The 24067-nt window shown below is 37.3% G+C and overlaps 1 protein-coding gene across 1 annotated transcript in view; it reads right to left on the reverse strand.

Annotated features, from left to right (window-relative positions):
* LOC132553437 (uncharacterized) overlaps nt 1–24067 on the reverse strand; it is a 58125-nt gene that overhangs the window by 17542 nt on the left and 16516 nt on the right. The window contains exons 3-7 of the mRNA XM_060217681.1: nt 7265–7587; nt 3013–5495; nt 1403–1687; nt 1004–1182; nt 148–321 (exon numbers count right to left, since the gene is read on the reverse strand). Of these exons, the coding sequence (XP_060073664.1) occupies nt 148–321; nt 1004–1182; nt 1403–1687; nt 3013–5495; nt 7265–7587 (3444 nt within the window). The remainder of the gene's footprint in view (nt 1–147; nt 322–1003; nt 1183–1402; nt 1688–3012; nt 5496–7264; nt 7588–24067) is intronic.

A 24067-nucleotide genomic window follows, 5' to 3' on the forward strand; every position in this document is an offset into this window, starting at 1 on the left:
ATCCAGGACGTCATATGAAGGACGAAAAACTGTATGATACAATGTAATTCATACCGTGGTAATGCTGTGTATAATTCAAAATTTATATTGATAAGTGATAGTCACTTGTGCCTCCTTTGTACAACCCTTTGTGTAATTTTGTATTACCTTCTGACGGACTAATAGAACAACCGTCTCCGTACGGCGGGAGGTTGGCTTTCAACGGCTTGACGGCTTTGCCAACTTTGAGTCTGTTTGGTAAGGACATCGCCACAACTGCTTGATAAGAGGCGCCGGGTTCAAACATATTCGGTTTAATCACCAAAGAGTGATCATTTGTTCCTGTAGGGAAAAAATGATGTCGATGATAATAGTTGTCTAGATATTACAACACTAATGGTAAATTGAAATGCTGTAGATTGTTTTTCAATATGTCTTTGAAAAAATTATTTTGAACAAAAAAACATCACCCTTCGTTATGTACTCAATGAATATTTTAGAATTAAAGTTATTACTAGCGTGGGGCTTCCATACAATTCATAACTGGACTCATATAGTTCAGAGTTATGTCGAAATGCGTTTTAGAAGAGTTGCAGATCAAAACTACGCCGCATATCAATGCTAAAGTATGACGTAATTACTAATTAATGTAATTTAGATTTGATTCAGTTGTATTTAGAGATTACTTCTACATATTCTAATTATGGAAACAAACCCACACCGAGCACTTGACAATCAGTCTTCCTCATTACATATACCAAAATTGTGATTCTATATTGATAATTTACTTCAGAATACGAAACTATGCTTAAATCCATTTGTAATTCACTACCAATGTGACCAACACATCAATTGAAAAGAGAGGTAAACATGCTAAACATTGACCAGATATAATACATGTAATTATGGATGAAACACCTCTTTGCCAAATATAAAGATATCAGCAATGTATCAATTTCTCAAAAATTACACAGCAAAATATATTATTTTCCTTGTATGTCGTTTTCCTATCACCAACATTTACCTGTTTCCGTCATGCTGTTTAAATCTGGGATAGCTATACTGCTGCCGTTTGGAAATACCTCTTCAACGGCCCATGAGCATGAAAGATTTGGTATTTCTTCGGGCGTGCAGTCAGCACATGCACATTTCAAACTTGTTTTCAGTTGTGTTGCTAACTTGACCCGACAATTCAATACACACCTGTGACAGGGACATAGAGTTATGCATGTAAATCTATATTTTGATTTATGATGTCAGATATCACACTATCATTTTTTTTATATTTTTCTTCAAATACATTAGCTATCAGAAGAGAATACAACCGATTTTTTTTCCTGAAACGATTTGCATGTTTTTGTCATTTTCATTTTTTTTTTATTTTTAGAATGTATGAGTAAATTTCAGTTCATTGATAACTTACTTAATGTCAGCCAAAGGAAAATCGCCATCCATTACTTCCATGACCTGGGTGAAGTAGGAAGATTCAGCTTGGTCAAGGTCTACTCGCAGGATAAAGAAATATGCCCTATAATCGTTTGAGCTAGCATCGAGTTCCATCTTTCCGGAGGAAATTTCAACAAATGATTCACAAGCATTTGCGTGGTCAAAAATAGTGCCATTTTTTATTGAAGATTCGTTAGAGAAAGCTGCAATTCCACCGTCGATGTCAAACTGATTCAAAATCCAATCCTTTGTTTCGTTAAACCTTTGAAAAGAGGATATCCTACTATTGTAGTAGTAGTAGTAGTAGTAGTAGTAGTAGTAGTAGTAGTAGTAGTAGTGGTGGTGGTAATAGTAGTGGTAGTCGTTGAAGTAGTGGTAATAGTAGAAGTAGAAGTACTAGAAGCGGAAGTTGTAATACATGTAGTAATAGTACTAACCATATTATGTTTCTAGATAGTTCGTTAAACACGGACGCTTTTGGTAAACGAAATTCAAGAGGTGCCCCCCAATTTACTCATGGAAATAAGATCCTTATGAAGTTATTTGTACTATTATGTATTATTTTCAAATGCTCGTTACTGGTATATTTCTTTCCAAGAGCTACATTCTTAATAAAACAGTCATACCCTTTTACATTCCCAGCAAAATAGTTTTCTCCATCTTGTCGATTTAAGACATTGATGCTTTGTGATTCAATTAAATCTATTTTACGCACAAATTTTGCTTTTGTTACGATCCAATTGTCAGTGTATGTTTTTATTCTTCGATTTTCGAGCCCAGCGTAGACAACGCATACTAACAGCCAAAGTGTCTTCCATATACGGGTCCATTCTATTCATGGCAATAGATCTTTTATGATAGAATATGCCCAGTAACATGTAACGTTAGTTGGTGGGGCATATCAAATGTAGCAGAACGTCATCATGCTACTTCGGCCTTCTATTCGCTTTATTTCATTCCAATTGAGCGTGTTTTGGACAGAGCTAAACCCGCCTGCGACATTGGAAGCATTAAGTCGTTGTTGACAAGCATATGGAGACCATTCCCGTAACAGTTCTGTGTAATTTGCGATTAGCTGACATGCACAGTATTGAACTTGTGAACTTGATTTGTACTCCCTCCCTTCCTTTCTGTGAAATTAATTTTCAATCTTGATCGACCGATTGTCTGATTCACCTATTTAGTTTAGAGACAAGGCAGTATAATGAAAGATTTGATAAGATAATGTTTTGCTTGTCAAATTATATGTTAACTAGTTCAAGTGCACAGTTTCTTTTTTTCAATTCTATACCCTAAAGTCAGGTGAGTGAATTCACTGGAAAAGAGTTCTGAAAGAAACGCACTTCTGATAGTTAAAGATTGTGTTAAAGATTGAACAATTAAATTTTTTACGTTTGTAAACTCTTGTATAAAAATTAAAGGTAAATTCAAAGAGTTGTTAAAGTGCATATATGATACAGCTATTCCGAAACGGTGACGGATCAATGACGGAAATGCTTAGGTACAAGTGAAAGAAAAAAAAAACTTACCCGAAACAGTGGAGGGTGAAAGTAAGAAGCTTCTCAAGATTGAGATAAATATTCTTACCTGAAACAGCTGAGGGTGAAATTCAGGCCATCTCTTTGACCATATCCTCCCTCCTGGTCGTAACTGTCAGTGTAAGCGTCAACTAAATTAGTAGTCTTTTTCGCGGTTCTGGCTGCTCCGCCGATGATGTAAGCGTATGGGGACGGACGTGTTAAACCCAAAAAGGTACATTCGTAGGCATAAGTATCTTCAAGTGTTACATTAAGACATACTTTGTACACTCCTGGTGGTAATCTGCCTCTTTCAAAGCGCAACGAACCCGTTGGTGGCGTTGCCAAAGTATCCAAATAATCAGTCGGAGAAGTAATGTCGTTTTCCCAACTTAACAAGGTCCATATGTAACCCGGATTGAGCCAGTAGCAGACGACCGCCATCCCGTTTGCAAGATCCGTGTCAACGGATGTAAAGGCTTTCATTGGCGTTTCCGGGTCAGCATAATCACGAATAAACATTCCATGGTAGCTAAAACATGGATTTCTAGCTAACACATCAGTTTCATTGTAAAAATTGTCAATGAAATTCGAACAGTTAACTTGAAGGGTATGTTCTCCGAGTGTCAAGTAAGTGATGTTTAGCGAAAGAGGGGACGAACTTGTAATGTTATGTTGAAATAAATGCCAATCATTATCGATGGCATCACCATAGTTGATATTACATAAAACCATTGGTAAATCATCAGTCCCTGTAAGCGAAATATTCATCAACAGTGTTCCAGGTGGTAAAGGTACGGTAAGATTAGAAAACTCCACCGTCACATCTAATGGTCGTTCAGCCAGAAATGGTTTAATCAAGTACGCTATCTCACTTTCACTACCTGAGGTAATTATAGCATAAGGAAGGAAAGATCCCCAGGCGTTGTACTGATGAGTAGCTGTTGCCGTTAAAGCATTTGGCGTTGGATAAGAAGAGTCACCAGCATAGATTGTAATGTCCGCGTTGCTGACTAGTCCTGAAACCGTTAACGTTACTGTTGTGCTGCCAACGAAACCTAGATATACATCAGCGGTAAGAACGCCAATGCCGATCTGTATTGATTGTCCGGTTAGAGAATAAGTTGTCGCAGGATTGGTCGACGTCATATCGACACTTAAGGAATATGTACCTCTTGTGGCATAACTGTGTGTTACTGGAGTCCACGATGTCAGAGATTTTGTCTCAGTAGGCGTTTGGTCCCCAAAGTCCCAGACAAATGTGATACCAATGGGCGGTCTTGAACAGCCTAGTAAAGATATAGAGAATGTCACTACCGTAGGTTCACTTACGGGTTGCAGGAAACCATTAGAGTCAAGAACTGCAGACATGTTCGAACTAACCTTCTCTAAATGAGATATATTGAATTCATTCAGAGTCCATGACTTGACATCAATGGTTGCTGTCCAAGTATCCTTTGAAACAAGATTCCAACAAGTATAGTTTATAGTCTTCACAGCAGCTGATATGAAATTGATCGACCTTTCCAAAGGAGTTCCGAAAGATATTTCTATGCTTTCATTCATGTACTGAACATCGTCGTAGTCAAAATCGCATGTTACATCAGTTGGATTTGGGCCGGATGAGGTCATTGTAAACTCGAAATCCAGCTGTCCATCTGGATACGGTATGACGTCAGTGGTAGGAGAAAGGGTCATTGTTGGTATCGGAACTTGTACGGTAATATTAAAATCACAGATACTGACATAGAAGCTATTCCACGCCGCCATGACAACAAGGAATGTCCCTGGATTGGAGTATGAGTGTGTTAATGAGTCTGCTGAATATGGAAGATACAACACAGATTCTGAATTTTCTAAATCAGGGCTTCCGTCGCCCAATGTTATACTATATAGAAATCCGGAGCTTGGTACATTGCTGAAAGTGAATGTGACTGTTTCACCTGTTTGTGCATTTGTGATGTCACTAGACAGACAGACTGTTACACTGTCCCATACATACACGTAATTCACAAACTCTACAGAATTGAGTTCTGCAAATATTCTGATATTCACTGTATAGTTTCCCTGAACTGCAAAAGCGTGACTGATGGTGTGGCCAGATCCTTGCATGGTCGACAAGAGACTAGAAATGGACGTGTTTGTTGGTGAACTATTATCGTTGTAGTTTACTTCCATTTGAATGTTTCCATATACAGTGGAGGTGATACCCGGGTCTAAGTTAATTGTAAAGACTACGGTTTCTGTCGTTTGTACAGGGCCTTCGTTATTCGTGATTGTGAAGTCGTTGTTGCCTATTCGATACTGAGAAGTCATTAAGACATTGGTGAATGTCCTACTTACAGTGTTAGCAACAACTACTGTTATGTTCTGTACTCCAGTAGTGGAAAAGTTGTGATTTCTTACGGCGGTAGTAATTGTCCCGGTGTACTCTTCTAGGCAAGTGGAGTTTTCATCTAGGAACCATTCTAATTCAATGTTACTACCGGCAGTCAGAGCCCATGTAAAAATGAATGGCACTCCGATTTCTACGACATCGCTAGCAACGGTAACCTGCAAAACATTGAATCAAAGCTGATATTTGATTGTTTGAAATATATCATATGCATAGCATTAGACGTTTAAAGTTATTGTAGAAAATGTAAAGCAACACACGATAGAAAAATATATATGTGCTGTCCAAAATTTGATCATGACTAGATTATCTACAGTGTTCAAGAAACTACAGCTATCTCGAACAATTCATTTTGGCCTGATTTGGATAAGTTCGCTCGCATGTTCAACAGTAACGTTTCAAAGCATATTCGAAAGAATCTCCCTCTCCCCCGTTTTCCCGCAAGGTGATGCTTCTATGGCCTCTGGCCAAAGAAGTCATCGTTATTTCAGACAACAAAATGGCGTTTCAACCATCTCACTCCTAGAGAGGGAGCAATGTTTGATAAGGAAATCATATGGTTGCGCGTCGTTTTATTTCTCAATAATAGATTGCTCAGTTCTGTTTCAGATCTAACAACTAATTTCGTCTTTAGAGACCAATTCTTCGAGGGCCAAAGCAATCTAATTAATAAAGGAGATGGCTGATTTTTTTCCTGTAATATAAAATAATATCAAGGAAATAAAATACTTCTGGATGAGATCATTATGACGACTACAAAATTTGTGGGTTTGTCTGTCGGTTTGCGCGACTTGCATGGAAATCGTGATACATAAACCGACAGACATTTTCAGTCACTTTACAGTGTTTTTCTTACACAGGTTATCACTGTATATCTGTCGTTCACTTGTATCAATGGCAATATATAGACACTGAAACGCCATACTTCAATCCCCTACCCTAGGATACTGAAAAATTAGAACTTGCAGCGCGGAATTCATTTTTGTTGATTTCTTGGGTATGTCTTAAAACTGTTATAATGGCATAAGCAAAGTTTTTTGGCTATATTTCTGCATGAAGTCAAATGTCCACGAAAAAGCTATTTTCATCAAAACCACGAAAATTTACCTCCATTAAAATAAATAATTTTACAGTTCTTGAACCATGATCTTGTTTGTAGAACATATATATTTATAGTGTACTGGATCATGGTTCCTGACGTGTATGATATCTATGAAATCCCGCTGTGTCGAACGTAAATATGTTTTTTTTGCTGATGTCAATCTAGGTTGCATAGAGTTTCACTAGCTCGGGTGAGTTATAACATAGTTTTACTTAGAGATGATTTTAATAAAATAGTGGTAAGTTTGTAATCTGTTTTCCAACACGTATGACTTAACATGTCATTTGTAACAACTGCATCATTTCCTTATACCTTTACTATTTACTCTCTATACTTTTCTATAACGAATAAATGCTAAAATTCCGCATGTGTGTCCCAGAACAATGATTACCGGTCAACATTTCGATATTCACTGCTTACGTCACAGCTCATTCCTATTCGATACTTCCCGGTCTTTGCTCGACAATTTCCGCCATTGAATATAATTGACAGTACACGCTAATACAAATCCCTGTTGTTGTTTCAGAATTAAGATTGGTGAAATGCTGTTGTCATATATCTTATTTATCTATAATGATTCAATTTCTTAGATATCAACAGTAGAAGGTAAAAAAAATGTAGACTGGATTTTCGGTAACATGTTTTATGTTTAACCCTTAAAACCAAACTGTTGCCTTAGGTCTCAAACAACTGTTAAGTCCTCGGGTTCAACATAACATATGTTGACCTCAAACAAAGTCAACAAATGTATGATTTTCCTTTCTCAAAATATCAAACAACTTGGAAGAACATTTAAAATGCTGTAACAATAAGTGTATACGATACCTGAAATCCGGTGATGGCCTGCTCATAGAAGATAACAATTTGCTTGTCTTGAGCAGCACCTGAATCTGGTGACAGCGTGAGTGTAAGGAGGTAGGTTCCGAATGAAGAAGGGACTTTGGTATTGTCGCTGGAGTCAATGACAAGTGATGCTGTTTTTCCTGTTGTGTCTACCGTCCCACCACTAACCACATCGGCGGTGTCATATTGCGCGCCAAGTGTGGGGTTGCTTCCGTCTGTGTACACCAAGCTTATCGTGACTGATGCTCCATCCTGCAAGGAGACGAGATTGGTACCACCGGGCGCAGTCTCAAATCCCGCTATATCTAAAAGATTGTAGAAAAACGCGCACAAGGAAATATTAACAAAATTTTATTTGAAACTCAAATACAATCTACAATGAAACGAGGTCAAATTTCAAACAAAAGAAAGTACGGAACCAATTGAAAACTTTCAAGATGAATAAGACCATATGATCAGGTAGAGTAAGCATTTGTTTGTTTTGCCGATGATACAAGCCATGTAAATATCTGTTAATCTGATATCTAGTGTCACGTACACATGTTCTTTAAGTTCACTAATTAATTACTTAATTTACACGAGTTCTATTTAATTAAAAGCAAGATTTCTTAATCAAACTTGCAGAAATACATTTTTCCAGACAATAACCCATTAAAATTAAAAATTATTTAAATAATAGAATACAACTTCTTCAGAATTCTACACAAATGCGCTATGAAGAAAAGAAATGACGTCATGGTGAGTGACTCATACCATACCGTCGACACATGAGCAGCTAGATGACTCTGAGAGTAAACCCACAGCTAATTACCAATTTATTCAACCGATTTTAATATAGAAGTTTGATTTAGCTAACGACAACTGCGAAATAATTTATGGTAGATTATATATATCATTCTCATTCGCCCAGATGACAACGTGCATTGGTCTTAATGTGGTAGAAAATCTTAATACCCTTAGAAACCCATGGGTTGGTAACCCCATATCTTTTCATGTTCGGGCGTCTTTGTGAACAGCAAATGCTCTACAAATGATTCACGTTGTAACAAATTGAATTCTAACGTTTCGGCAATGTGGGAGTCAGGAAAAACACGATCGCACAAACGGTCTACAATATCATCCGGTATATTGCTGGCGATGCTCTTGTCTTAATGATAACTAACATTACAGTATCACATGGTACCATAACTGGTTTACCGGGAAGTCTTAATTGTGGCCGAGCAGTAGCATCTACCAAAAACAGCAAAGAATTACATGGTTCTATGACAGGTGTAACGATGCAATCTTAGTAAGTACCAATAGTCTGTAGAGCGGTCATCCAGTTGTCTTTGCGATTCAAGACTACAATTAATTATTACTATACAATAACAGAAGAAGTTAATAACATTCGCTTCATGCTCGAAAATGTGGTCGTGCAGCAATCTTAGCTCTACAGCAATAAAACATGGCGATACGAATTCCTACAACAATAGGTTGTATTCTTGAAGTAGCCTGGACTGTACAGAAATAGAATGAGGTGATTTGTCTTAATTCAACAGTCTTAAAGGAATAGAGAAATGTGATACATATTCCTGCATCATATAGTTATAGTCTGTCGGCAGTCTTAACTGTAATAATATATATTTACACAGCAGTTGGATTTTGGACACGCAGTAGTTTTTTGCTATACAAGAAACTGTACAACTTAGCACATATTTATTTATTAGTCAATCAATAGACCTAAATTCACAGGAATCGAGAAATGTCACCCACTAGTCTTAACAGTACAGGAATAGGATAAGATAATACATATTCACACAACAGTGTTAAATGTGGTAACGCAGAAGTCTTATCTGTACATGAATAGGATAAGATAATACATATTCACACAGCCGTGTTAAATGTGGTAACGCAGAAGCCTTATGAATAGGATAAGATAATACATATTCACACAGCCGTGTTAAATGTGGTAACGCAGAAGTCTTATGAATAGGATAAGATAATACATATTCTACATATTCACACAACAGTGTTAAATGTGGTAACGCAGAAGTCTTATGAATAGGATAAGATAATACATATTCACACAACAGTGTTACATGTGGTAACGCAGTAGTCTTATGAATCGGATAAGATAATACATATTCACACAGCAGTGTTACATGTGGTAACGCAGAAGTCTTATCTGTACATGAATAGGATAAGATAATACATATTCACACAGCAGTGTTAAATGTGGTAACGCAGAAGTCTTATGAATAGGATAAGATTATACATATTCACACAACAGTGTTAAATGTGGTAACGCAGTAGTCTTATGAATAGGATAAGATAATACATATTCACACAACAGTGTTAAATGTGGTAACGCAGAAGTCTTATCTGTACATGAATAAGATAAGATTATACATATTCACACAACAGTGTTAAATGTGGTAACGCAGAAGTCTTATCTGTACATGAATAGGATAAGATAATACATATTCACACAACAGTGTTAAATGTGGTAACGCAGAATTCTTATCTGTACATGAATAGGATAAGATAATACATATTCACACAACAGTGTTAAATGTGGTAACGCAGAAGTCTTATGAATAGGATAAGATAATACATATTCACACAACAGTGTTAAATGTGGTAACGCAGAAGTCTTATCTGTATTGAAATAGAATAAGGAAATATATATTCACCCTGCAATTTTAATACATGACCATATCAAAGATTGTACATCCTGAAATTATCACAATGTAATACATGATCCCACAATATGTTAACAGCCATTCATTATTTCATTTCGTAATAGACTAAATGACAGAGCGAAAATAACAGCAAGACAATATTAGCATGTCAACACATAAACATAACCCGAACTCAAATTCAATAACACTGGGGCAATATCTAAACAAGAGAAAAATAAACATAATGGTTTTTATAAAAAGTCAAAGGAGAATAATGCTAGTGGTTCCGGAAAAGGAAGCGTTTTCAGCTTCATCGAAAATGGTCCATTTAAGTAAGTAATGTCAAAATCTCAAATGAGAAAAAGGTCTACAACAACGAAGTCAAACTATAGAGTATTAAACACGCCAAACCTCACACAAAGTGGGAGCCTAATTTGTACAGTGACGTGAATAAGACACCGTCATATTAAAGGTTTAATACTAGAACTGGGCCATCCAATAAAATATACTAAGGAACAAATGTCGCTAAACGACCGCATTATACTCTGAATGATCCATTGATGATAAGCAAATATAATAAAATCGTTTTATAAATTAAAAAAACATTTTAATAAAATGAAACAAACAAAAAATCTTACGTCTATTTCGGTCGATAATAAGTGAAATCATAATATGACCAAAAGATATACTATACGCATTATGCCCGCGGAAAAGTTCATCTATCATAACATTAAAATCTTTATTCAGTCAGCATAAAAAATAGACAGGCGATATTAGACACGAGCGATATTTTTCACCGCTATCAATGGTGTAAGTTCCATATAAAGACAGTTTTTCACAATAGTTTACCTTAAAAAGTAAAAAATAAAAATGTCAATCTACTGTTCGTCTGTTGTCATTGCTTTTGAATTATGATTACGTTGTTACGGTCGGTATTTTCTTGGTAGTCTGATAGAGAGATTAATTTCAATAACCAGATTTATTCACATTTTATTTTCATAAAAACTAAACAAGATATTAAAACACTATTTGGTTTATAAGATACTATAATGACATGCTCATTTCATGAAGAGCACGGTATGGCGTAAAGGTGAAACCATAGTATTAATTACCGGTCGATTGGTTTGGTTTTTGTTTTCGGTTTGCATTTATTTATTTTGTCTCTTTATTATACCTCGACTACAAAGGGAATACATTAGTCGGTAAATACATTAAACTATAAACCAAAATAAATATTTACAATTCAACGAGGGGTGTATTTGATTCCATGTCATCTAGTATTCGGTAACGATTTTATATTCTTTCATTTTGAAACAAGAATCAATATATTTCTATATTCAATATTTTTCTAGATGAAGTCGACACAAGGCACGACAAACTTTCAAATAACTCCCGCCTGAGATCAATCGTTTGTACGTCAATACAATAAACACAGGACATTCCCAAGCTGAAAAACCATTACCGAGTCAACACAAGCAATTATTAGTGTTTTCGATTTCAGGTTAGTATGTCTCTCTAGGTTCGATATTTTTCGTTTATCTACGTCTTTGTCTGTTTTTCTCATCGGTGTTTTCAAATAATTTCTTATTACGTAAACCTGACCCCCAACCCTAACCCATCCGAATCCTCCTCCGATAATTAATGGATAGTATATAAAAAAAAATTAAAAAAAAAAAAAAAATTATAGATACGGAATATATATGCCAAATTATAAATAAATACGTCAAACATTGGACATTGTTTTAGGTACTAGTATTCCGCTTCTAAATCAACGACCATGCTGTTCCGCCAGAGTTCCATATATGCCTCTTCACTACGTAGTCGACACTATACATAGCATCTCAGGATACCATAACTCTTGCCGTGAGACGAACTCGAACCTTAGGCTACCGCTCCCCAAACTGAAACTGCTCAGGCCACGGGGGCTTGATCTTTTCTTGTTGCAGAATACCACCAGAAGACACCAACAGCAATATTCCTAGTGAGGACTTCCCAAGACAACAAACAACGTTTATGTGACGTCATCTATCCTTTTGGAACAGATCAACTCAACGGCATGGAACACTGATTGACACTCCCCACTTCCTTTCTTCACGAGATGCCCTAACCGTTTACTAAGAATCAGTACTCTTGGGCTAATACACCAATTGTTCCTATGAACGCAATGCAGCTACCGTCCGATAAAAAGACGTAGCTGCAGTAAGCTTATAAACGGTTATGTCAAAAACAATTTTTATCTTTATCACCAATAGAAAATATGGATTGCTCTTTAAAACAAATCTCTGATAAGCCACGAAGAGCATATTAAAACCAAATAATATAGGAATGAAAAGACGCTATTGCTTGACCAGGGACAAGATGACATCGACCATTTACAATCACAATCCAGCATCAATGATGCAATCCCTTTTATTTTGGTGTCTTCCCGATTTACTCTTGTTATCGCCTTGAATTCGCAATGACATCTTACTGGCATTTTCACTTCATAAATCGTTAAAACATTGTGCTTTTCTTTCAGGTGATTACTATCAATATTCATATATATATATCGATGCTTCTTTCCGAACTGTAACACTTCAAGTCCTTATAATCCAGGTTCCAATTTTGACTTCAAACGTATTTAACAACAATCCTATTTTACATGCAGACTTAAATTTTAAACTTCGCATATTTCTTTCAGTGAAACAAGTGTCTCATATTGGTAGTATTATACGCCAAATGAATAGGTGTTTAGGCAAAATTTCAAATTGTCATAATTCTACAATGAGGAGATGTTACTAGCAATATGAGTTGGGAAATTGTAAACATTTTATTGATGACGTTTGTTAATCGCTCTCGAGTTTCCTATTATCCCAAAATTTAACTTAACAAGTTTATCAACCAACCTGGAGTTTGATAAAAGAATAAAAGAAAATTGAAAATTGAACATTAACTTTAATTGAAATGATTTTGATATTCAAAGAATAAAATCATAGCAAATTTATAAAATTTACATGAGTGTATTAATAGTTATCGTTGAACCTGTGTAATTAACTTTATATATGGAAAATGGTCGCCTTTCTCTCACGAGTTATAATATGACGTTTTAAATGATTGACTCCCGCGCAACATAATCGTATCACACAACTTTGCATGAATTTCATGCGTGTAAAAATGCCTCTGCGAAATAAAGTTGGTTGAAAATAAGGTCCTTAGGCCAATCTTTGTAAACACATTGAGGTTTATTTTTACGCAAGAATAAAGATGGATTTTTTTTGTTTCGCAAATGATGTGTGTATATGTGTGAAATATGAAAAAATATATTGCTCGTTTTGTCGTTAAATGACTGAAACTACAAGCTGTTCAATGCTGATAGTTTTAGATCGGCAAACTATAGACAGTGGTCATCGACTGCATTCCATTGTCTGTATGCTGTCAAGGTTTCATTTTGTCACATAACAACAGCAATAGCTAAGCCGTTACAGGAAACGATCAACTATGGCCTTACAGTATTAAATATTCATGTTAATCATAGCCGACATAGCAATGGATATTATCCATATCTGCTTCTGCAACACACAATAAAATTATCGAAAATATCAAAATTGTGAGAATGAAAAAAGTTGTTTTCGAAGGGAAATTCAATACTTACATGTTTGATTGTAAAATCTGCCAATTTCCATCTGTTAAAGGTATTGTTATGTAAAAAAAATGCTGGACAAAATAGTTAATTTTTAAGTTTATGGACTCTAAAATAGCGAAAACATTCATTTTGCCGATCTAAAACTATCAGCATTGAACAGCTTGTAGTTTCAGTCATTTAACGACAAAACGAGCAATATATTTTTTTCATTTGTGATATTTCTATCCAGACTTTTATGTATAAAACGGTTTTTAATCGTATATTTGTACTCTGCCAAAGAAAAAAAGAAACATTTGTTTAATATAATTGTTATTACTGAAAACACTATTAAATATCCTCTGTTTGCTGATTATTGTGAATGTTCAATCTTTATATAAATCTATTTCATAAATATCTACAGGGAATTATCGGTACATTTGTACTGTTGTGGTAGCGCACAACGCACCAAAAACACATGCACTATACAGTATCGTGCGCCCAACTGTGAGATAGAATCACACATCTTGTACGGTTAGGTAAAAATGGTTGGTTGATATAACGGATTAAGAATTAAACGGAAAACTCGTGTAGGTATAACTAAATAGCGATTACGAGAACATTACAATCGATCGGTGATTATAAAAGTCATTTTAAATTTATTGACAGTTTTCGAAATAACACTGGGCACTGCATTAATTAGTCTTCACGTATAGTTTCATACTGTGTGGTGTGCCACGGGCAAAATTTTACATGTAAACATATATATACGTGATATGTCCGGATCCGTTACGGTTAGGTCGCCCGTGTAGCAAACACACCTGAGTACATATTTTTTTTTGTTTACAAAATAATAGGAAAATGAAAGTAACACAGAAGTAAAGAAAATAAAATATCCTTTCTGACGGTATGATATTTCGGATGGTTCATTGCCGAGACAAAAAAGAAACGCCCGGTTAATGTGTAAATATATACTGTATATATAATGAGTACACTGAAGATTGTCATGTATGGCACTTTGTTAACAAAAAAACTTTAAATTACGAGTTTATAAAACGATTAATTCTGTATCTGATAGATCTACGTGTCCAAGATATACATTTATGTCTTATTTAGTAAATATACGTACTCTGATATAATTAGAAAATAAATCATATCCCTCACTTATCTGTAAGTCATTTCTAAATTTACATCAACCACAATGTACGCACAAATGTGTGATAGCTTATTTCGTCCAGTTTTCCTATCGTGCACACGTCGTTTATACATCGTGCTCACATCATGCGCACAAAGCACATCGTGAAACATTGTTCGTTTCCATAACTGTGATATAGAAACTTGTATCTTTGATTTCGGTCAGCATGGTGTTATATCAACCTTGATTCGCTCTCGAATAACAATTTACTAACGGGTCGATACAACAACGTATTCCGAAATCAAAGGTCCTTGATTGATAAGTAACGGATGAAATCGGTCGCTATCAAATTGAACTACTTCAGAAAGATGCTCTCTGATCTTTGAACATTGATTAATTAACATCAAAAAGGGAGTAAGTGATAGAGAAACAACAACAGAGTTGATATATCCAAGTAAGAAATGTTACGTTCTTAGATGAGTTAACAGTAAACAATACAGGTGATGTTTTATCGAAATACCAGATAAAAAATTTTTTTCAACATTAAAAGTATCGGTGACAGCTGAGATTTAAACAAAAGCAAATAAAAAAAATAAAAAAGCAAAAATACAAAAAGGACAGAAACAAAAACCAAAATGACAATAGAAAAAAAAAACAAACAAAAAAAAAAAAAACAAAAAATGAAATGATAAAAGATACAACCTTTTTGTTATTGCAAGAGGATCGAGGATATTTCCTATCAGGATATGGCGTTTAATTCAAACTATAACGTCTTCTTTCAGTCCTTCTCAACCTGACATCAAACTACTTTACGTGCCACTTTTTCATATATAGCATAAAGATGTCGAATCTTATAACAAGAAGATTGTTCATTTCCCCAAAATACAGCATCCATTATCAACAAATTAGGCTTCATGCAAGATTCTGTCGTTGGCATTCGGCGTTATTTGATGTCTTATCTACTCAATGGAAGTGATCTTTAAGTATTTTCACAAAATTGAAGACATATTTGATAACATTTCAGTAAGATTTCTGTGTATCTTTATCAAATAAGCGTCAATTCGAGGAAGAACTGTGCGAAATAGAATGAAAAAAGACTCAATTTTCGTGAAAGCTCTCGTCAGCGTACAAACTCATAAAAAGAGTTTTTTTTCCGATGCATAATGCGAAACACAACTATGTTCCTTAATTCTCGTTTATTTTATGTGATCAATACGGAAGATTCAAACGTTGGTGCCAGTGTCTTTGGGCGTGAGTTGCTAACACACCACAGCAACAATTACTGAGCAGACAAGAGCAACAGTTTAGTTCTCTATTGCTAAAGGAAACAGGCTGTTAGATTGTTAAAAAAGAGGACATCTGATTGATAACGAAAGCTGATATATACACGATAGTTTTAAGTCTGACGCAAAATATACTGAGACAACGCTTTTGCAAGAGTGCTTAGGGAAAAGGACCATATGTTCCAAACTACGCAGTAACCCTACAAACAAAACCTATTGGACAGCTGGAGTTTGCGGATTTCAAATAATCCTCATGGCATTTTCAGATTCTTGAAAATGTCCTCACACACCATTGTTTATGATATAACAGTCATTTTCTTTTATGTTTTGTCAGTAAAATATCAGGCCATGAAATGTTTTTGTCGTTATTAACATCGGTGTTCCTTTGACATTATGCAATACTGAAAATACATCCATAAGATTTTAGTTTCTAATCTAATTTTTTTTTACTTTATTCTATTTATCCTTCAATCAAGACACTGATCGATCCGTAAAATCAATAACCGATAAGCGACAAGGTTGGTTAGATATCTCATGAAAATCAATCGATTTCGTCCCTAGTCACGCTAGTATCTACCACTAGAAAATCGTAAGTTTAGACTAATTAAACAATAGGCTGTAGCGATGTAGCCTAAGTATTGATGATTTCAACCTGATTGTATCACCTAGAAATGGTCACAGAAAATATTAACAAATGTTATAATATGTATATATATATATATCTAATATATTTTGACGAATTTTTATTCCTTTCTAATGTATAAATACTGATTTTAAAGAACAAGACAACAATTTCAAAATATCTAAATCTTTAAAATGTCAAATGATATTTTTTCAACAAATTTTCACATTTCTTGTTAAAAAATGTATTGATTGAATACGATGAAGCGGAGGAGGAAAAAAGAAATCAAAAGTCTATCATTGGAGAATATTTTCAGAACATAGCATAACATAGAATAATAGAGCATATTTCAACATATCAGCAAAACGTATAAAAATAATATATAATGGAACATATTATCGAGAAATACATTATTTTACAAATAAAGCAGTAGACAATTCACAACATGAAAAAATATTGCTTTGAAAATAGCAATGACAATGTTTCTTTCAACAAAACTACTAAATTGTATATTCTGGCCCCACTTGTATAAAACATCTCAACTTGAGATTTCCTCAAGTCGAGATTTTCCTCAGCTGATATCTCACTGAAAATATCTTGTATGAAAATTCCTCAAGGAATTGCAGGACATCCTAGTCGATGCCTTCCTCCTGTTCCTTGAGAAAATTTATACAAGCCGTTTTTGAGGAGATATCAGCTGAGGAAAATCTCGACTTGAGGAAATCTCAAGTTGAGATGTTTTATACAAGTGGGGCTTGGACTTATTTTTCTTTTCTTTTTTTTATGACAGTAAAAAATTAACACAAACGATAAAAGAAATAAATTCTTTCGTGCCGAGTCTTCATACAGGAGAAAAAACAGTACTTACCTACTGCATTGGATGCTTGGAACAAAACAAGCAGTAAAAAACTCCTAAGAAACTTGCACTTCGGTTGAAGGACCATGTTGAGATTGGTCCGAAATTCTGTTTTTCGGACTTCGCCTCTTGTGTAATTTTCTTACACCAGGATCAGTTCATTTCATATCAAATCACATGGTTCAACCGTGGTCTATCTCGATCTGTTGTCGATGTGCGCAGAATTCTCTGGCAGTGGAATCGATGGTTGGTAACCCGGATGGCTGGTGACACTTCACGGAGACTAAGTATATTGAACACGGCTTAAACAGTTGCAAACACGCACCATTATATGTATACCCAATATCAAGCAGATATAGACACGCGTGTCCCAGTACAGGAATTTAATTAGTTGCTAAGGTTGTCAACCGTTCCGTGAATTATTCAGAGCCTGTCGATCGATTTAACATTTTTCATCTGGATTCGTCAGGGACGCGTAACATGTAAATAAATATTTCAAAAGGTAGGTTTCAAAAATACGAAAAGTCATCGAAGCAATGCCGTCGGTTCCGCTTGATGAATTATATCCCGAAAAATCAATTTCTGAAAATGTATACACGGGTACATCAGTATTTGTGGCAGTATGTTTGGACGTAAACCACTCAAAGTAATCAATTTATGAATAATGCTAATAAACACATTTACGATCGAATTTCGTGGCGTTATGAAAAGTCCCTAATCTATAATATTGTTTGTTTGATCACAATAAACAGCGCTTGGCTAACAGAAACAAATGGAACCACGGTTGCCATTAGAGGATTATGCCATTTTGAAACAAACCTTTTGTTTAACAATCAAAGATACGTGTATGACGTCATCATAATTGCCATGACCATTTCAAAACGGTCTCCGCGTGTTATGGGATTCTTCAAGGACCTGTTCAGAGAAATGAATAAATAAAATGACTTAATTTACACACTTCTTTATGGTTCAATACAGTCGGTCAAACTACACTGACCACTACGGCAAACTACACTCCGACCACTGACCACTGCGGCACACTACACTCCGACCACTGACCACTACGGCAAACTACACTCCGACCACTGACTACCGCGGTCAATTACACCCCGACCACTGAACACTGCGGCAACCTAAACTCCGACCATGACCATTGCGGTCAACTACACCCCGACCACTGACCACTGCGGCAAACTACACTCCGACCACTGACCACTGCGGTCCGACCACTGACCACTGAGGTCAACTACACTCCGACCACTGACCACTGCGGTCAACTACACCCCGACCACTGACCACTGCGGCAAACTACACTCCGACCACTGACCACTGCGGCAAACTACACTCCAACCACTGACCACTGCGGTAAACTACACTCCGATCACTGACCACTACGTCAAACTACACTCCGACCACTGACCACTGCGGTAAACTACACTCCGACCACTGACTACTGCGGCACTGCCTATTAGAAAGAGAGACGGTTATAAGTGTTCCCTTTTCCTTCGGTGTTGTTTTATCATCAAAAGAACATTGTACAAACGACACACATGTTGTATGATATACAGAAAAACAAAATAACACAGTAAACTGCACTATATAGTTTTTTTCTGGTCTTTCTAGATCTGGCCAGCGATGCTAAGAAACTATATTTTGACTTTGAAACAAAAAAGGCGACAAAGGATATAAAAAAAAACAATTTCGAATGAAATGTCATAAATTTTAGATTTGTAGACGAATGAAATGTCATAAATTTTAGATTTGTAGACGAATGAGATGTCATAAATTTTAGATTTGTAGACGAATGAAATGTCATAAATTTTAGATTTGTAGACGAATGAAATGTCATAAATTTTAGATTTGTAGACGAATGAAATGTCATAAATTTTAGATTTGTAGACGCATTAAACCAAAAAATCGAAAAAAAACTTCGAAATTTTCATATATCTGATAGTTTCTGAAGATCGTCACTTTTAAGTGTATATTTTCACTATATCCTTGCCACTATTTGAATGACTTAAAACGCGACATTCAAATTATGTGAAACCACAGGTACTGAAAGTCAACCAGTAGTGTTGAAGCACTTTAATTCAATAACTGAAAAGTCAGCGGATGGTCTTGCAAAAATTGTAAAAATAGTTAAATCGTTGACAAAACAATGCTTAATTCTGGATTTTCGCTATTTTACAGGATAGAAAATATACTGACATCCTTTTACAACGTGATTTGTGGGATTCAATTTCGCTTTAATTTTCTAAATAAGAAGCATTAGTTTGGAAAACCAATATGGTCAGGCGAATGACCCCATATTTGTTCATGTCCGATCGGAAATTAAGACCCCGTTCGCCCCGTTGAAGAAATTTGACATCCTCATGAGATTCGAATCCAGGATCCATCGCTTACTTATCTAATTGTTCTCTTAAAGAGCGATTCACTGCGGTTAGTATTTTACCGGGGTTACACAGCAATAAAGATTTAATCAATTAAGCAGCATCGTAAAGACGGCTTTTGAAGATATGTCAGTAAAACTACCAGCCTAAAGTGGGGATAGGAGGTGAAATACAGACAGTAGGGGTATGGTAAGAGGTCATATACTGACAGTGGAGGTAGGAGGTGATATACAGACAGTAGGGGTATGGTAAGAGGTCATATACTGACAGTGGAGGTAGGAGGTGATATACAGACAGTGGAGGTAGGAGGTGATATACAGACAGTGGAGGTAGGAAGAGATATACTGACAGTGGAGGTAGGAGGTGATATACTGACAGTTGAGGTAGGAGGTCATATACTGACAGTGGAGGTAGGAGGTCATATACTGACAGTGGAGGTAGGAGGTGAAATACAGACAGTGGAGGTAGGAGATGATATACAGACAGTAGGGGTATGGTAAGAGGTCATATACTGACAGCAGAGGTAGGAGATGATATACAGACGGTAGGGGTATGGTAAGAGGTCATATACTGACAGTGGAGGTAGGAGGTGATATACAGACAGTGGAGGTAGGAGGTGATATACAGACAGTGGAGGTAGGAGGTGATATACAGACAGTGGAGGTAGGAGGTGATATACAGACAGTGGAGGTAGGAGGTGATATACAGACAGTGGAGGTAGGAAGAGATATACTGACAGTGGAGGTAGGAGGTGATATACAGACAGTGGAGGGTGATATACAGACAGTGGAGGTAGAGGGATATACAGACAGTAGGAGGTAGGAGAGTGATATATACAGACAGTGGAGGTAGGAGGTGATATACAGACAGTGGAGGTAGGAAGAGATATACTGACAGTGGAGGTAGGAGGTGATATACTGACAGTGGAGGTAGGAGATGATATACAGACAGTGGAGGTAGGAGGTGATATACAGACAGTGGAGGTAGGAGGTGATATACAGACAGTGGAGGTAGGAGGTGATATACAGACAGGGGAGGTAGGAGGTGATATACAGGAGGTGAGGTCATATACAGACAGTGGAGGTAGGAGGTGATATACAGACAGTGGAGGTAGGAGGTGATATACAGACAGTGGAGGTAGGAGGTGATATACAGACAGTGGAGGTAGGAGGTGATATACAGACAGTGGAGGGAGGTCGGAGGTGATATACAGACAGTGGAAGTAAGAGGTGATATACAGACAGTGGAGGTAGGAGGTGATATACAGACTGTGGAGGTAGGTGATATACAGACAGTGGAGGTAGGAGGTGATATACAGACAGTGGAGGTAGGAGGTGATATACAGACAGTGGAGGTATGGTAGGAGATGATATACAGACAGTGGAGGTAGGAGGTGATATACAGACAGTGGAGGTAGGAGGTGATATACAGACAGTGGAGGTAGGAGGTGATATACAGACAGTGGAGGTAGGAGGTGATATACAGACAGTGGAGGTAGGAGGTGATATACAGACAGTGGAGGTAGGAGATGATATACAGACAGTGGAGGTAGGAGATCATATACAGAGAGTGGAGGTAGGAGGTGATATACAGACAGTGGAGGTAGGAGATGATATACAGACAGTGGAGGAAGGAGGTGATATACAGACAGTGGAGGTAGGAGATGATATACAGACAGTGGAGGTATGGTAGGAGATGATATACAGACAGTGGAGGTAGGAGATGATATACAGACAGTGGAGGTAGGAGGTGATATACAGACAGTGGAGGTAGGAAGTGATATACAGACAGTGGAGGTATGGTAGGAGATGATATACAGACAGTGGAGGTAGGAGATGATATACAGACAGTGGAGGTAGGAGGTGATATACAGACAGTGGAGGTAGGAGGTGATATACAGACAGTGGAGGTAGGAGGTGATATACAGACAGTGGAGGTAGGAGGTGATATACAGACAGTGGAGGTAGGAGGTGATATACAGACAGTGGAGGTAGGAGGTGATATACAGACAGTGGAGGTAGGAGGTGATATACAGACAGTGGAGGTAGGAGATGATATACAGACAGTGGAGGTAGGAGATGATATATTGACAATGGAAGTAGGAGGTGATATACAGACTGTGGAGGTAGGAGGTGATATACAGACAGTGGAGGTAGGAGGTGATATACAGACAGTGGAGGTAGGAGGTGATATACAGACAGTGGAGGTAGGAGGTGAAATACAGACAGTGGAGGTAGGAGGTGATATACAGACAGTGGAGGAGGTATACAGACAGTGGAGGTGATATACAGACAGTGGAGGTAGGAGGTGATATACAGACAGTGGAGGTAGGAGACAGTGGGTGATATACAGACAGTGGAGGTAGGATGTGATATACAGACAGTGGAGGTAGGAGGTGATATACAGACAGTGGAGGTAGGAGGTGATATACAGACAGTGGAGGGAGGTAGGAGGTGATATACAGACAGTGGAGGTAGGAGGTGATATACAGACAGTGGAGGTATGATATGATATAAAAAAACTACAGGTAAGGTAGGAGGTGATATACAGACAGTGGAGGTAGGAGATGATATACAGACAGTGGAGGTAGGAAGTGATATACAGACAGTGGAGGTAGGAGGTGATATACAGACAGTTGAAGTAGGAGGTAATATACAGACAGTGGAGGTAGGAAGTGATATACAGACAGTGGAGGTAGGAGGTGATATACAGACAGTGGAAGTAGGAGGTGATATACAGACAGTAGGAGGTGATATACAGACAGTGGAGGTAGGAGGTGATATACAGACAGTGGAGGTAGGAGGTGATATACAGACAGTGGAGGTAGGAGATGATATACAGACAGTGGAGGTAGGAGGTGATATACAGACAGTGGAGGTAGGAGATGATATACAGACAGTGGAGGTAGGAGGTGATATACAGACAGTGGAGGTAGGAGGTGATATACAGACAGTGGAGGTAGGAGGTGATATACAGACAGTGGAGGTAGGAGGTGATATACAGACAGTGGAGGTAGGAGGTGATATACAGACAGTGGAGGTAGGAGGTGATATACAGACAGTGGAGGTAGGAGGTGATATACAGACAGTGGAGGTAGGAGGTGATATACAGACAGTGGAGGTAGGAGGTGATATACAGACAGTGGAGGTAGGAAGTGATATACAGACAGTGGAGGTAGGAGGTGATATACAGACAGTGGAAGTAGGAGGTGATATACAGACAGTGGAGGTAGGAGGTGATATACAGACAGTGGAGGTATGGTAGGAGATGATATACAGACAGTGGAGGTAGGAGGTGATATACACTGGAGGTAGGAGGTGATATACAGACAGTGGAAGTAGGAGGTGATATACAGACAGTGGAGGTAGGAGGTGATATACAGACAGTGGAGGTAGGAGGTGATATACAGACAGTGGAGGTAGGAGGTGATATACAGACAGTGGAGGTAGGAGGTGATATACAGACAGTGGAGGTAGGAAGTGATATACAGACAGTGGAGGTAGAAGGTGATATACAGACAGTGGAGGTAGGAGATGATATACAGACAGTGGAGGTAGGTGAAATACAGACAGTGGAGTTAGGAGGTGATATACAGACAGTGGAGGTAGGAGATGATATATTGACAATGGAAGTTGGAGGTGATATACAGACTGTGGAGGTAGGTGATATACAGACAGTGGAGGTAGGAGTGATATACAGGAGGTAGGAGGAGTGATATACAGACAGTGGAGGTAGGAGTGATAGGTGATATACAGACAGTGATATACAGACAGTGGAGACAGTGGAGGAGGTGATATACAGACAGTGATATACAGACAGTGGAGGTAGGAGTGATATAGGTAGGAGGTGATATACAGACAGTGGAGGTAGGAAGTGATATACAGACAGTGGAGGTAGGAAGTGATATACAGACAGTGGAGGTATGGGAGGAGATGATATAAATACAGAGGAGGTAGGATATCATATACAGAGAGTGGAGGTAGGAGGTGATATACAGACAGTGGAGGTAGGAGGTGATATACAGACAGTGGAGGTAGGAAGTGATATACAGACAGTGGAGGTAGGAAGTGATATACAGACAGTGGAGGTAGGAGATGATATACAGACAGTGGAGGTAGGAAGTGATATACAGACAGTGGAGGTAGGAGGTGATATACAGACAGTGGAGGTAGGAAGTGATATACAGACAGTGGAGGTAGGAAGTGATATACAGACAGTGGAGGTAGGAAGTGATATACAGA

This window comes from Ylistrum balloti, unplaced genomic scaffold, assembly GCF_031769215.1.
Source record: "Ylistrum balloti isolate Yb309-2 unplaced genomic scaffold, AGI_CSIRO_Ybal_v1 Utg370328, whole genome shotgun sequence".
NCBI classification, from domain to species: Eukaryota; Metazoa; Mollusca; class Bivalvia; order Pectinida; family Pectinidae; genus Ylistrum; species Ylistrum balloti.